At 39.1% G+C, this 14,152-nt stretch overlaps 1 protein-coding gene across 4 annotated transcripts in view; it reads right to left on the bottom strand.

Moving 5' to 3' along the window:
* Positions 1-14,152, bottom strand: part of WDHD1 (WD repeat and HMG-box DNA binding protein 1) — a 51,721-nt gene that overhangs the window by 13,257 nt on the left and 24,312 nt on the right. For all 4 annotated transcript variants that reach the window (XM_043517713.1, XM_043517711.1, XM_038406904.2 and 1 more), the window contains exons 13-20: positions 13,896-14,080; positions 12,175-12,416; positions 11,201-11,338; positions 9,381-9,537; positions 6,805-6,919; positions 3,249-3,380; positions 2,165-2,382; positions 191-321 (exon numbers count right to left, since the gene is read on the bottom strand). In XM_043517713.1, the coding sequence (XP_043373648.1) occupies positions 191-321; positions 2,165-2,382; positions 3,249-3,380; positions 6,805-6,919; positions 9,381-9,537; positions 11,201-11,338; positions 12,175-12,416; positions 13,896-14,080 (1,318 nt within the window). The remainder of the gene's footprint in view (positions 1-190; positions 322-2,164; positions 2,383-3,248; positions 3,381-6,804; positions 6,920-9,380; positions 9,538-11,200; positions 11,339-12,174; positions 12,417-13,895; positions 14,081-14,152) is intronic.

The raw sequence follows: 14,152 nt of genomic DNA, 5'->3' as shown, positions 1-14,152 counted from the left end.
ACCTACCTCACATTGGCATCCTGAAAATTAATTCTTTAAAAACATTAAATGCTATATAAATTGTTGTTATCATCCAATCCATTTTATAAAGTTATGAGGGGAATTTCCACAATGAAAAATTAATTGCTATTAAATCTGTAAAACAAAGATCTGTGTAAACTTCCCAACCTGTCCCAAAAGTGTTTCTTACTAAATTTTTCCATTTCTGGCATTTTTTCCACTTCCTCAACTGCATCAGCTTCCCTGCTGTCTTCCATATCTTGTTCATGCAGAAGGTTTCTGACTCGAGGCTGGCTCCACTCTGTACCCGAGTTGCTATAACTAAGTGGAAATAATTAATTTTAATGAGGTTGTGCATGAAACTCCACCTCATCCAAAGGGAAAGAGGAACGCTCATTAACGGAAAGGAATAAAGTGAGACCAAGTTACATTTCTGTATTAATTTTATCAAATGAAAACAGTCTGGGCTTTTTTTTTATTATTATTATGCTGTTAATCTGTGGTATGATAGTCAAAACAATTCAAGGGTTTAATAAATTAAATATCAATAACCACTTCAGTGCCACCAACACACAAAATACGTTCAGCACCATCACCACAGTACTCCTATGACACTAAGTGGGATCACATGTGCCTGTGTGTTCTCTTGAAGTTCACAACACTGAATTAAAACAGACTGCACTGACCTCCAATGTACTGCACTGACCTACAATGTACAGACCACGCAATTTTATCTTACTCCCCAAGATGGGCAAGAGTAAGGTGGGCTCTGAATAAGAAGAACCTTGCAACCATTTCTGGAGGAAGAGTTAAGGAGAAAGGTGCTAACTATTGAGGAAAGGGATAAAACAGCCAAGTTTTCAATACTAATAATTTAATTATGCACACATGCCAATTACATGCACAAACTACTCATTTAAATACAAAGCCAAATAACTGGATGCATATATTTTCAAACTGCAATTTAGGCAGCAAGTGTTGAAAATATGATCTTGTATTTTACTGAAATCCCATTAAATTACCAATTACATTGTCTGTATTTCTCTGTCAATCTTTGCTGATTACAAAGATGTGCGTATATGTAAACAGAAGCTCTCATTTTCCAACAAGACTTGTACAGCAATGGCTGAATCTGGCAATAAGAACAATCTAGTTTTTGTGATATAATCCAACCCTAGAAGAGACTGAAATCACCAATATTAGACTGTGGCTTCCATACATGAACAAGGAAATTGGAGCAGACTGCTTGGAACAGAGTTTGCAGCCACATATTCCAAAGGAAACCTGCAGACATTTTTATGTATAGGCCCTGCACTTGTTGCAAAATTAAACTTCTTTCTATCAAAATAAGCTCCCTAACTTTATGTACTGTATTGTGATGCCATTATCTCAGTGCTGGTGAAAGGCTGTGAAAGCTTTTCTATCACTGGATTAGTGATACCGTTTAATACCAGCTCTAATCCTCTGTCTATTCCTAGGGGGGACAGGTGCTGTGAGGAACATCCACTTTGGCTGTAAATCACAACTAAGGGCTGTTCTACCACATTCTTGCACTGAAATAACTAAATTGGTTTTAAGTCACAATTTTTGTTATTTTGGTGCAAGTCTGAGTGTGGACACTAATAACAAAAGGTGTGCATTAAAACTGATCTAGTTACTTCAAGATCAGTTTATGTGTAGACCAGACTTAAGTCCCTGCACTGCCAACTCAGCCTAGAATCTCGAGAAATCAGTCTGAGTTCCTTCAGCCTCATGCATTACCAACAGTAGTTTGCAATTAGAAATTAGTTCTATTCTATATAGGTTCATATGCCAGCCTCATTACTGTGGTATTTGAGTGACTTAGATAAAAATTCTTCCAACACTGCATAAGCAGGAAATGAACCAACCCACTCTCTCTAGCTTTGCTGGCTCTTCAGAGCTAACTTATTACAATGAATCCCCAGGAGTAGAGCTATTGAACAACACAGCTCTACTTTTATATAGACCATTGTTAGAGTTAGAATCACACGAGGATTAGAGCGAATTGTCACACACTAATAAATATATTGCAAGTTTATAGCATCGAACAATAAAATTGTATTGACTGCATCATAATTTTGAATATATCCGTATTAACAAAAAAAACCTGCAGGTTTTATCATCATGTCGAAATTATTTTTACCCAGCATTCAGATGGTTTCGGAAATCCTCCTCCTCCTCCTCATTTTCTTCAGGTGCTGCCATCTCGGTCACTTTCTCTACAGCCATCTCACTAAGCCGCTGGGCTAGTATTAGTTTTCTAGAGCGAGATGCATACTTGATAGCTAAATTGACAGCATTTTGGGTCATGAAGTCAGCAAGTTCCACACAACGAAATTCACGTTCCAGTTTACAAGAAAGCTAAGAAAGAAAAATAATCCTTTAGTTACACACTCCACAGGCATGCTTCCTAGAATAACCCAAAGAGAATAATTAATCATAGTTATGGCACTAAACACCACCAACTTAATATCTCATAAGGGGTATAGCTTAGCCAGACACCTGTATATACACCTTATAGCTCCTAGTATTTTGTAAGGACAGTAACTTTTCTTAGGCAACACAGACCTATTGGCCAATAATTAATTTTATATATATATATATATATATATATATATATATATATATATATATATATATATATATATATATAAAAAGCCTGGAAATTCAAAATAGTTTTTAATAGGGAGCATGCATGGATATGCAAGCCCATCAATTAAGGCTTTCGTTTATTAAAAAAATGCTAGAAATTTAGTAATCATGACAGTGAAAGTTTAACAACACTCCCTTGAACTACGAACGATAGACCTAATCCTGCTCTCTTGATTAGTGTTACTGATTTCAGTGTGCCTACTTGCATAAGAGAATTTAACAGGATTTGCACAATGTGGGCAGGAACTATGCAAACATTTCACATAGCACTGCCAACACAATTCAATTCTGACCCTGCAACACCTATAGTATTCTGGTGCTAGACTTATTACGCAGAGAGTGCCAACAATACTTAATGGTATAGCAAAAAAAGTAGTTCTCTCTGTACAACACCTTTTCCACAATTGAGAAGCAATACTGCAGCTAAAATCATACAGTGTGTTAGGTGGATAACTGTACACATGGAAGAAAATGACAAAGTAGCTATCCATAATTAAACTGCATCAAATACCATCTACTGAAAATTAATGCTCAACAATAAGCTTTAATTTCTTTTGCATTTAAATTTTACTTACAGCAAACAACTTCATTAAAAGCTCCTGCTGTTCTTTTGATGCCTCATTTTTAGCATTTTCATCGTATTCATATCCATTTTTGGATAAATAATCCAAGTGATTGTGAAACACTACTGAACGCCAAAATTGTTCCTGAATAAGAGAGAGGGGGAAAAAAGCATACTAAAGGCCAGGAAAAAAAAGTGCTTAGTACTTTCCACCAACTTGTATCAAATTATTCTCTAATGTTCCTTTTCACATCCTATTGGGGCAAGTGACAGATATTTGTCCTTAAGCCTTTATCTGCAAAAGAAAAACATACCACACTAAGAACTTGGACAAATTGGAGAGAGTCTAGAGAAGAGCAACAAAAATGATTAAAGGTCTAGAAAACATGACCTGTGTTGGAAGACTGAAAAAACTGGGTTTGTTTAGTCTGGAAAAGAGAAGACAGAGAGGTCATGATAACAGTTTTCAAGTGCATAAAAGGTTGTTACAAGGAGGAGGGAAAAAAATTGGTTTTTTTAACCTCTGAGAATAGGATAAGAAGCAATGGGCTTAAACTGCAGCAAGAGAGGTTTAGGTTGGACATTAGGAAAAACTTCCTAACTGTTAGGGTAGTTAAGCACTGTAATAAATTGCCATGGGAGCTTGTGGAATCTCCATCACTGGAGATTTTTAAGAGTAGGTTAAACAAACACCTGTCAGGAATGGTCTGGATAATACTTAGTCCTGCCATGAGTGCAGGGGACTGGACTAGATGACCTCTCAAAAGTCCCTTGTAGTCCTATGAGTCGAACTTTATGTCATGCTTCTAAACCACATCATATCCACACACAAAAGTGCTCCAAATAGTGTTGTCAATGTTGATTGTATGCATTTCTGGAGGATTCATCATATAACAATCCTGGAGGGTTGGCAACCCTAGCTCCAAATAGCTTACATGCACAATAAACGCCATTTATATTATACTTGTTCACAGCTGGACTGAATCTGGTCTAATCGGAACTATCTGAGCCTTCACCAGTTTAGTGCTAGAGTGGACAATGCCAACCATTCAGAATAAAACAGTCCAAACAGTCCTACTACTACTGTTCTACAGTGCATTGAAAGGCAGCCTTTCAAAATCCCCAAAATCCACTGCTTCTCGGAGCTGTAACAGAAACTGTAGGATAGAATACCAGAAGGCATTTTAAGTGAAACAGTATAAAACAGCACTAGCATGGACACTGGACAAAACTGCAGTGGTCTGCAACACAAATAAACAGGGCTAACATGCACAATTGGAACCATTTGTGTTTAAGATAGTCCACGCTCTTTGGATCAATTGGGAACCGTTAAGTCCTGTAGTGTAGACCAGTGTTTCTCAAACTTTTGTACTGGTAACCCCTTTCACACAGCAAGCCTCTGAGTGTGACCCCTCCCTTATAAATTAAAAACACTTTTTTATATATTTAAAACCATTATAAATGCTGGAGGCAAAGTGGGGTTTGGGGTGGAGGCTGACAGCTCGTGATCCCCCATGTAATAACCTTGGGACCCCCCGAGGGGTCCGACCACCAGTTTGAGAACCCCTGTAGACACTACCTAAAATACAAGCTCCCTCCAGCCAAATTAACACTTCAGGAAGTCCTTCCACTGCTTAGCAAGGACAATGAGATACACATTCAGTCAGTACTGTTGGAAAAATGGAGGAAAACCATTGAACACTTCACAAAAGAATACAGTATTTTTTACTGAAGCTTCTTCTGTATACATCAGGGGTCTCAAACACGGAGTTATTTCCTGCAGCCCCACCACAGGCGCTGACTCCACCAGCAGCCAAGCTCCCCTCCCCTCCGCCAGCCCCCCCTCCTCTGAGTGCGCCATATCCCCGCTCCTCCGTTTATCTCCCAGCGCTTCCTGCCACCAAACAGCTGTTTGGTGGCACTTAGGAGCCAGGAGGGAGGGGGGAGGAGCGGGGACGTGGTGCACTGGGGGGGGCAGAGTGGGAGTGGGGACTTTGGGGAAGGGGTTAGAATGCGGGCAGGGAAGGGATGGGAAGAGGCGGGACAGGGGCGGGGCCTCATGGACTAGACGAGCAGTCTGAAGTATGACATTCAGCATGTATGATTCTTAGCTCTGAGTAGCTGGGAAGAATGTTTGTTAAAAATGGCAACGTATTTTGTATGAATAGTTACTTTAAAAAGTTCCTGCATTTACAGCTATGTTGATAGACTGTTAGTGTAGATCATCATCAGTGTTACTGACCACATAAGGAATAGTTACAGGTATTTATATTTTATTAAAACCCCTCTTCGCATTACAGTTTTAAAAAAGTTAATACATTGACTTTTAATAACATACTATATTACTCCTCATTTTTTTCATTTTTGACTCTACTTTTGTATCATTGTATGAAAAGGTTTCAGTGATGCGGCCCTCGGGCCAATATACTAGTCCTTATGTAGGCCTCATAGTGATTTGAGTTTGAGATGCCTGGTATACATAGATCAGTAAGCATAGATTTCAAAACATATGAAATTGCCACTGAGATGGAGATTAAAACTCAGTGCCAGTTTACACCATGTGCACCCCTACTGAAAGGAGGTTTAAATCAAATCAGAATTTGGAGCAAAATACAGATCTTTTGCAGAGATACCGAAGAATATTCTACATTTGCATCTTTTTTCAACTAGTCTCTACTTTAAGAGACAAATTAAACCTGAAGACCAAAATTTTCAGAATGAGTAATAATTTTGCGTGCTTAATTAAATACTTTAAAAGAGCCTGATTTTCAAAAGTTGGGTGCTCAGCAGTGCCTGAAAATCAGACACCTATAATGGGTTTCAAGTTGGGCCCCAAACACTAAGGCAGCCAAAAAATGTTAATCACTTTTGAAAAGCAGACAGATTAGATTTTGAAGATCAAAGGGAGATAGCATTTCTTAATGTGTAAACTTACATTGATTCTATCAACTTTGTTCTATATTCTCCTTGGTACATACAATTTTAACAATAAAAAACTTGCATGAACTACCAAACCTGAACGAACTCCACACCTAGATCTCTTCCACAGACTCTATGCTGCCTCTTTGTAGTACAGTTCCAAAATTGTTTATTGGGGTTAAATATTTTGCAATAAATTTAGTGAAAGATGCCAGATTGACAGCCCTGGAGACTGAAGACCCCTATTTATGTACAGATGGACGTCAGAAGTGGAAGTTTCCCTATACTATCCTACCGACGTGCCTCAACCTTGATCTAGGAGCAGAACACTAGTTCAGTGCTGTCATGTATTTAATAGTTTGCCTCTTTGCAGTGGGGGTTTTAATAATGTGGACCCCTGTTCACTAGGAACACTTAAGATAAGGGAGGGAGGGATAGCTCAGTGGTTTGAGCATTGGCCTGCTTAAACCCAGGGTTGTGAGTTCAATCCTTGAGGGGGCCATTTAGAGATCTGGGGCAAAAAAAATTGGGGATTGTGCCTGCTTTGAGCAGGAGGTTGGACTAGATGATCTCCTGAGGTCCCTTCCAACTCTGATATTCTATGATTAATTTCATAATCTCATCCCAATTTGTTGATAAAGTCTACATACCTCCATCTGTCCTTTTTCTGTTGTAATTTGACAGTAAGGAAGTTTAAAGGATAAAATTGCTACAGCAGGACGTGGAAGTGTAGGAGGGAACCGAGCTCCTTTACAAGGAATGCACCTGTCCAAGGAAAACAAAACACAAACAAACCACTCAAAATCTACAGCAAAGCCAAACTGCAAGTCAGGTCTCCCAAGAATATAGAAGGAACAAGATATTTTAACAGGGTTTGTCATTTACAAAAATTGTATTTTTACATCTGTACAACTGGTGAGACAAATAAAAACTCATGTAAAGACCAGAACATATGCTCCACAATGTCAGCTACACCAGAGTTCCCTATTCCATTCTCTTGTTCACTTTAGATACTTTAAATACAGCAAACAATAAAAACATTATAGCAAATTTCTAACACACGATTTAGTATATTCTAGAAACTGTAAATTCCAATTTATCCAAATCATGGTACACAGAAAAACAGAAGATAATTGCAGAATTTGAGCTGGCTTTCTTATTGTTTGTTTTATTTTTGGCTGAGGAGTGGTGTGTGTGATGGAAAGGGATGGGGACACACACACACTCTCTCTCAAGACAGTCTTGTAGCACGTTCTGCTTTTTGACGTACTGGATCACACATACAGTCCTGAATAAAGTGACTCTAGCATTATGGTAGCACTATAATGGCATTTAAGCTGGTACTCTCTTGCAGGATTCAGCTAAGTAAAATGTCAGTTTGGGAAAGGTGATCTGTAGAGCTGCATCACTGCAGCATTAACAAAATTTCTCCTTAACACTGCATAAAAAAAGAGGAAGCATTACTGGTCTGGTTAGGTGTGTCAATTACTGCATAAGGTTTGATAAATGAAACACCAAACAATGAGCCTCCCCTGCTTTCTTATCTTTAGCAGTTGTGGTGGCTTTGAATAAAACGTTCTTTGCAATTCATAGGGGAGCACCCTTTTTCTTAGAGGAGCAGGAGGAAAAAACTCATGATGACTCTGACTCAGTCATCCCACCAGTTTGATACACATTTTAATGAGTTTCCTGGAGACCAGGGTTATTTAAAGATCTGAAAGAGGAAGTGGACAGCGAATTGAAGTCTGCTAGTGACAGAAAATACTTTCACTTAATAAAAAACTACAGAGGAATGTAAAAAGCTCAATTTTGAATTACAGGAGAACCTCAGAGTTATGGATACCTCGGGAATGGAGGTTGTTCGCAATTCTGAAATGTTCTGTAACTCTGAACAAGATGTTACGGACCTCAGCTATGGGGGCGTTGGCGCTGCAGCCATGGGGTGGGGGTGGTGTCAAGGCTCCAGGTGTGTGTGTGGGGGGGCCTCAACTCCCAGGGCTTTACACCTGGAGGGAGTGCTGGGGCTCTGGACTTCAGCCCCATAGCTTCGCTCCCTGTTTCAGCCTCACAGGGGGAACAGGGGCTCAGAGCTCCCTATGGCTTCAATCCCGGTTTCAGCCAGGGGGGTAGGGGGGAACATGCCAGGGCTTGGGACTTTAGCTATGGCGGAGCACTGAAGCTGAAACCTGAGGGTCAGAAACCCCGAGCCCCCTTCCCGGAGGCCTGACCCTCCCCCACCCCGCAGCTGTAGCCCCAACCTGTTGTGGCTGAAGCCCTGAGCTGGTTGTTTTTTTGTATTTTTTTTTTTTGTCTCCGCTGCTGCCTGATTGATTACTTCCAGTTCCACATGGTGTATGGTTGACCAGTAAGTCCGCAACTCTGGTGTTCGTACCTTTGAGGTTCTACTGTACATTTTTTCTAAATTTATCTGCCAACAGTCTGTAGAGTAGCGCACCATTGAAAAAACAAGCTGACGGGTTCTGAACTGGCGGGAACCTCTCTGGAAAAGGATGCAGGAGAAGTCATAGATAGCTGAACAAAGAGGCCAACCTAGTGTGGATCAGCAATTAGATAGGATGCTTGGGTGCATTAAAAAAAGGAATACAAAACTATCAATTACTTAAAACAATGTTATTGTCATATATTGCTCTATAAAATGACAGTTCACTCACAGCTCCTCACAGTCATAGGCTAAGTATTATCACACAAATAACCAGCTACGACTGGATCTTCACAGGGATCCACTCATGTGGATGCCACTGCAGGATCTGGCAATTGTTGAGGGGATATGAGGAGGAAAAGTATACAAAGTGATCAAGGTATTAAAAAAGCAATGTAGGACTGGACCAAATGGAATTGGGAGCTTATGATGCTGTTTTAGGAACCCCATAGTCCGAAGAAAGCTTACAAACTTCTTTGCTTTAGAAAATTGTAATTTTAGTAAGGTTTGTAATTCACGATAAAATGTAAGATGCCTGTTAGCCACACATTAGAAATTTCTTTATCAAATTGTTATTAACAATTTTATTCAAGGTCAATTTAGTAATTAAATGTCCATTTTAAAAATTACATATATAATTGGATCACTTTCTGAGCATATTTATTAGCTATTTACCCTTTAAAAATCATGTTAGTTAAAGTTTCTTTACAGTTCCTATTATTATAAAGGGGAAATATAACATGTATACCATGACCAAGACAAACAACTCTCTTTGCAATATCCCACCTCAGCTGCTGGGGGTTTTCATGGATGCCAATTACCCAATAATGATCAGATTTTCCTTTGCAGTATTCTCTTGTGTCACATACTGGAATCCAGGTGTTCCCAAGTCCTCTGTTCAACATCTTCACAATTCCCTCCGAATCCACATAACATGGGGTACCTATTTGTAACAAACACAAGCATTGTTCTGGCAGCCAACTCAATCTAAGACCACAATATGACTGAGGATTTATGGGCAGATGCTGCTAGGCAGCAGCACATGGTTACAATGCCCAAATATTAAGTAATGTCCTCCAGCCCAAAAGTACAAACTGTTTGGGAGAAAGAAAAGGAGTACTTGTGGCACCTTAGAGACGAACAAATTTATTTGAGCATAAGCTTTCGTGAGCGATAGCTCACTTCATCGGATGCAGAAGCGACTGTTTGATTAGAAAGCTGCACCACCTGCTGGCCAGATTATTCAAACTGACATTTAAACATAGAGATACGTAAGAGATTGAAATTCCTGAAAGATTTCAAGAATTTGACATAAAATAAGCTACTTTAGGAAAAACCACAACTTTGGGAATAAGCACTTTTTCCTACTATAAATCTCAGAAGTTAGAAGTTCAACAGAGAAAAGGTTTCTCTCTTCAATCCAAGGCACAGCAGTATTTGCAGTTTATCCTGAAACTCCCACGCAGGTAGTTCCCAAATTCAACTACTTAGCAGCTGTAATCATCATCTATATTTGATTCAGATGGTGCAGTTTCTCTGCTCTCTCACTATCCAACCAAAATTAGGGCTTGGATGAAAGTTAGATGGTGGAGACTCAATCCATAGAAGAAAGAGGTAATACTGGTTGGCACAGAAAATATTCAGAAGAGATGTTAGGGCTGATAGCTGTCCTTGGACTTGAGGGTGTTTATCTGCATTTAGTCAATAAGGTGTGAAAGCCAGAACCCCAGTATTTTTTAGCACTCAAGTAGCATTAATAGCCAAGAAAGGTTCTTCTCATCTGTGTATAACTAGCAGATTGGAACCTCTCTTTCTGGATGCAGAGCTGCCCAGCTATCCAGTTTCTGTCACCTCAAGCTGCAATTATTATTGCACACAAAGCTGTCGTTGAAGACCACTCACATTTCAGGTAGTACAGAATGCAGTTTCTGAATATTTAGTGGTGCTTCTCACTGGGAGAATGACACCTGTAGTCCACAGTGTGCTCTTGTTTCTAATTTGTGTCCAGGTCCAAGTCAAGGTGTTGGCTGCAACCTATAAAATAACTTTATAATTTTGCTCCTGACTATTGCAGAGAACACCTCTCCTCATGCTATACTGCAGCAGTTGAGGTTAGCTGAAGAACTGACTTAAAAGCCAGCACATTTAAAAGGGGAGTGGTTGATGGCATAGGGTTCCCAGCTACGGGCCCTCAGTTCTAGAGGAGACTTTGTTGACCTTCTTAGAACGCTACAGGGCTTATCTATTTTTCTCACAGGCTTTTCCCTAAGCAGATATTGGGGACAGATCTCAAGTTTTTTCCATTTCAATAGAATAGAAGAGATGTAGTTTTTTGGGGGGAGGCAGGAGGGAAGCCAATTGGCTCAAGGTTTTTGGTAACATTTTAATGTATTTTTTTAATACTGTAAATGCACTAAGATTTCCAATTACCACATTTATATCAGAGGACAATGGATGGATCGGTGGTCAAGAGACTTTAAAAACAAATTGGAGTTACAGAAACATCTTATTTTTTAAAAGTTAGATGAACAATTCTGCCATATTCTCTATCTAAAAGAGCCAAGATTGCTCACTGGAACTCTCATCACATAGCTGCATCATCTTACCTTCTGCTGAAAATCCTACCCACATCAGGTAGGATTTCCTTGTAAGAGGAAGTGGATCTCCATGTAAAACCTGCCTCTTCTTTTTTCCTAACTCTATCAGCTGCACTCCAAGGCACTGGTCCCCATCAAAGCCAGTACCTAGTAAGAAAAGAAGGTCAACCCAATGACTGTGTTGCATAACAAAATAATTTTATATTTGATTAGACAGAATCTGAAGATAAAATGCATCTTCCTCTGAGTAATTCTATCTCAGGTCTATGCCTGAACTCGTAGGTCAAATAACTGAGAACCCAATTCTGATCTCAGATATGTGGGTACATGTTGTGTGTATCTTATAAGATCAGCTACAGCTTTTACAAGTACATGCGTAATATTTGTTTTTACAAACTACAGGGGCAATTTCCTCCTGTGTATCTTGTATCCAAGTTGGATCATGGCTATCTTACAGTTACAATCCTCTCCCCACAAACTCAGCCAATTATCAAAGCATTCATTTGTTCCTGCCTAGCAATTAAATGTCTATTGCATATTCTTCTTCAGAATTCAAGCTATTTTAAGTGATAGATGTGTATAAATATGCAACGAGGCCAACATTTGCAAACTTGAGTCCCTAAATTTTCAAGCAAAATTTTTTTTTGCTGATTTTCACAAGTGTTGAGCACCTACAACTCCCACTGAAGTCACTGGGAGCTGTGCATCCTTAGCACCTCTCAAAATTAGGTTACTTATTTTTAGGTGCCTAATTTAAGGCATTCAAGTTTGAATATATAGGATTTATTGTTTAATGACATTTGTGGGTTTGCTGCAATAAAAGGAGTAACTGGTGGAGAGGGAGAGAGGAAGCACAGAGTGAGGGAAAGAAAAGAAGAATTGGTGACCATGCACAATAAACCAATATTTGAAACCACTAACAAGAGATGGTAGGGATTTAAAACAAACCCCCCCAAAAAAAAGCCTGAGAGGAAGAAGAGTACCTCTGTGATAAATAACCACAAGCTGCTCTCCATGTCCCGCCATTGACACCACTGGACCAGGGAGACTGAAGATCTCTTTCTGAACTCCACCAATTGTAAACACACGAGTTAGCATTGCACTAGTGGCACAAGCAGCCCAGCCCTGACCCAGACAAATAGTTTCAATATCTTCATCCTTTGGCATATCTACTGTCCATTCCTTGTTGGAATCCCAAGAGCTAAAATGAACGCAATGAAGCTTGCTAAAAAATGAGAGGAATAAAAGGAAAACATTTAAGTCTGAAATAGACGGCATGACTTAAAATACACCATCGACTTACCTGTGCTCTGTAAAGTTTTATTATTTTCTGAGACTGGGGATTACCTACAATCTGCAACTATCAGACAAGTGAAATGGCATGATTCGTGCAGATTGCCATTTGTAATCCTATTGCTCAGTGACTTATCATCCAATTCAACTTGCAGCTTCAGAAATCTAGATTCTTCAAAAGCATGATGTTGAATCTGACTGGAGTCTATGGGTGGGATCTTTAGATGTGCTGAGCAACTCCAACTCCAATTAAAATTAATGTGAGTTGAGGACACTAAGCACATCTGAAAATCAGGCCCTACAAATCTTGTCACATTTTCCTGACAAATTCAGTTTTTTTTTTATTAAAACTTTTAGTTTTTAAAATTTAAACTTTAAGAGATAGACACAAGCCAATTGCTTTTAAAATTTCAATTTGATGAGAGTTTATTTGCATGAATAGTTCTATTCAGTGCTGCAAGGACATAAAAAGAAATAAAAAAGACAAACTCCCACATATATCGGTCAGAGGTAAGTAAGATCTACCCCGGGATAAGGCTACATGCTTAGGGCTTGATCCCTGTGTGGGTCATTACTGGCCATTATATTCCTGTTTGTCATTTAAAAGTGGAATTCCAAGTGCAACGCCTTTCATATCGCAAATTTAAAAATACAGCCGCTTTAGAGTCCTGTTACATTCAAACACCAGAAGGCAAAAAAGGCACACTCCCAAGTATTTGACACACTTTTGAAAAAGTTTTGAAAAATTTACAGGTTTTTCAGAGCTCCTATAACTAGTAGATGCTGATCCCATTTTATAAATGAAGATCTACATTTTGGCTAGTTGTACATGGATGAACTGGGTGAGGAAATGGGTGAAGATCTTTCTCACCCCAGAACATTTCCCAGATGCTTTTGGAAAGCATGTACTGCATGTTTCATCAGCAGGTTCTAAGAAGCACTATACAGTGCACACACTTAAATCATTCTGTCAGTGTGTGCCCTGCAGCTAAAATGCATCTACGACCAATGCTCAGACACAATAGCTTTCTATCATCATTCCTACTACTGCAGAGGGAAGTAACAATCTGGCCAACAATGCCTTATCATGCATTATTGACTTGAGGGGACTGAAATTCTGTCATTAATATGTAGAGTTTCGCTTGAGACATCAATGCATTAAAATCTTCCAATATACACTTGGAAAGGCAGAAGAACTTCAAACAACAAGAAACAAAGAAAAACTACCTGCACTACATAAAGTATTAGGATACTCCTTAAATCTACATAGCGGAAGGATGTGAAAATCCACCAACAATTTTTTTTTTTAAATCAAGATCAAAAACCAAAAGGTGATAACTTCAAAGAGCTCTTCGAACATGCTGACTTTAATTCCACAATACAGGTTCCATGCAGATGCACTATAGACTACCTTGCAAGCTCCTCTGTGCTCTCGCATGCCAACAGGATAGCTTCACTGGAAAGATCAGCCATTGTGTGATTCAGAGAATTTGGCAAGTGTGTTGCATGATGTATAGAGGTATCGTGAAATTCCACATCTATAGCATTGTCTTGCTCATCATTATAACAACGAATAATACCAATAGAGTTCCACACCTATAAGACAAAAGGTGAAGAATATTAGCAATTCCAAAGAAGCCAGTTAAATTATTCACACCTATGAACAGT

Source organism: Dermochelys coriacea, chromosome 6 (assembly GCF_009764565.3).
Source record: "Dermochelys coriacea isolate rDerCor1 chromosome 6, rDerCor1.pri.v4, whole genome shotgun sequence".
In the NCBI taxonomy this organism is placed as follows: domain Eukaryota; kingdom Metazoa; phylum Chordata; order Testudines; family Dermochelyidae; genus Dermochelys; species Dermochelys coriacea.
This window is presented reverse-complemented; position numbering and strand designations above follow the sequence as displayed.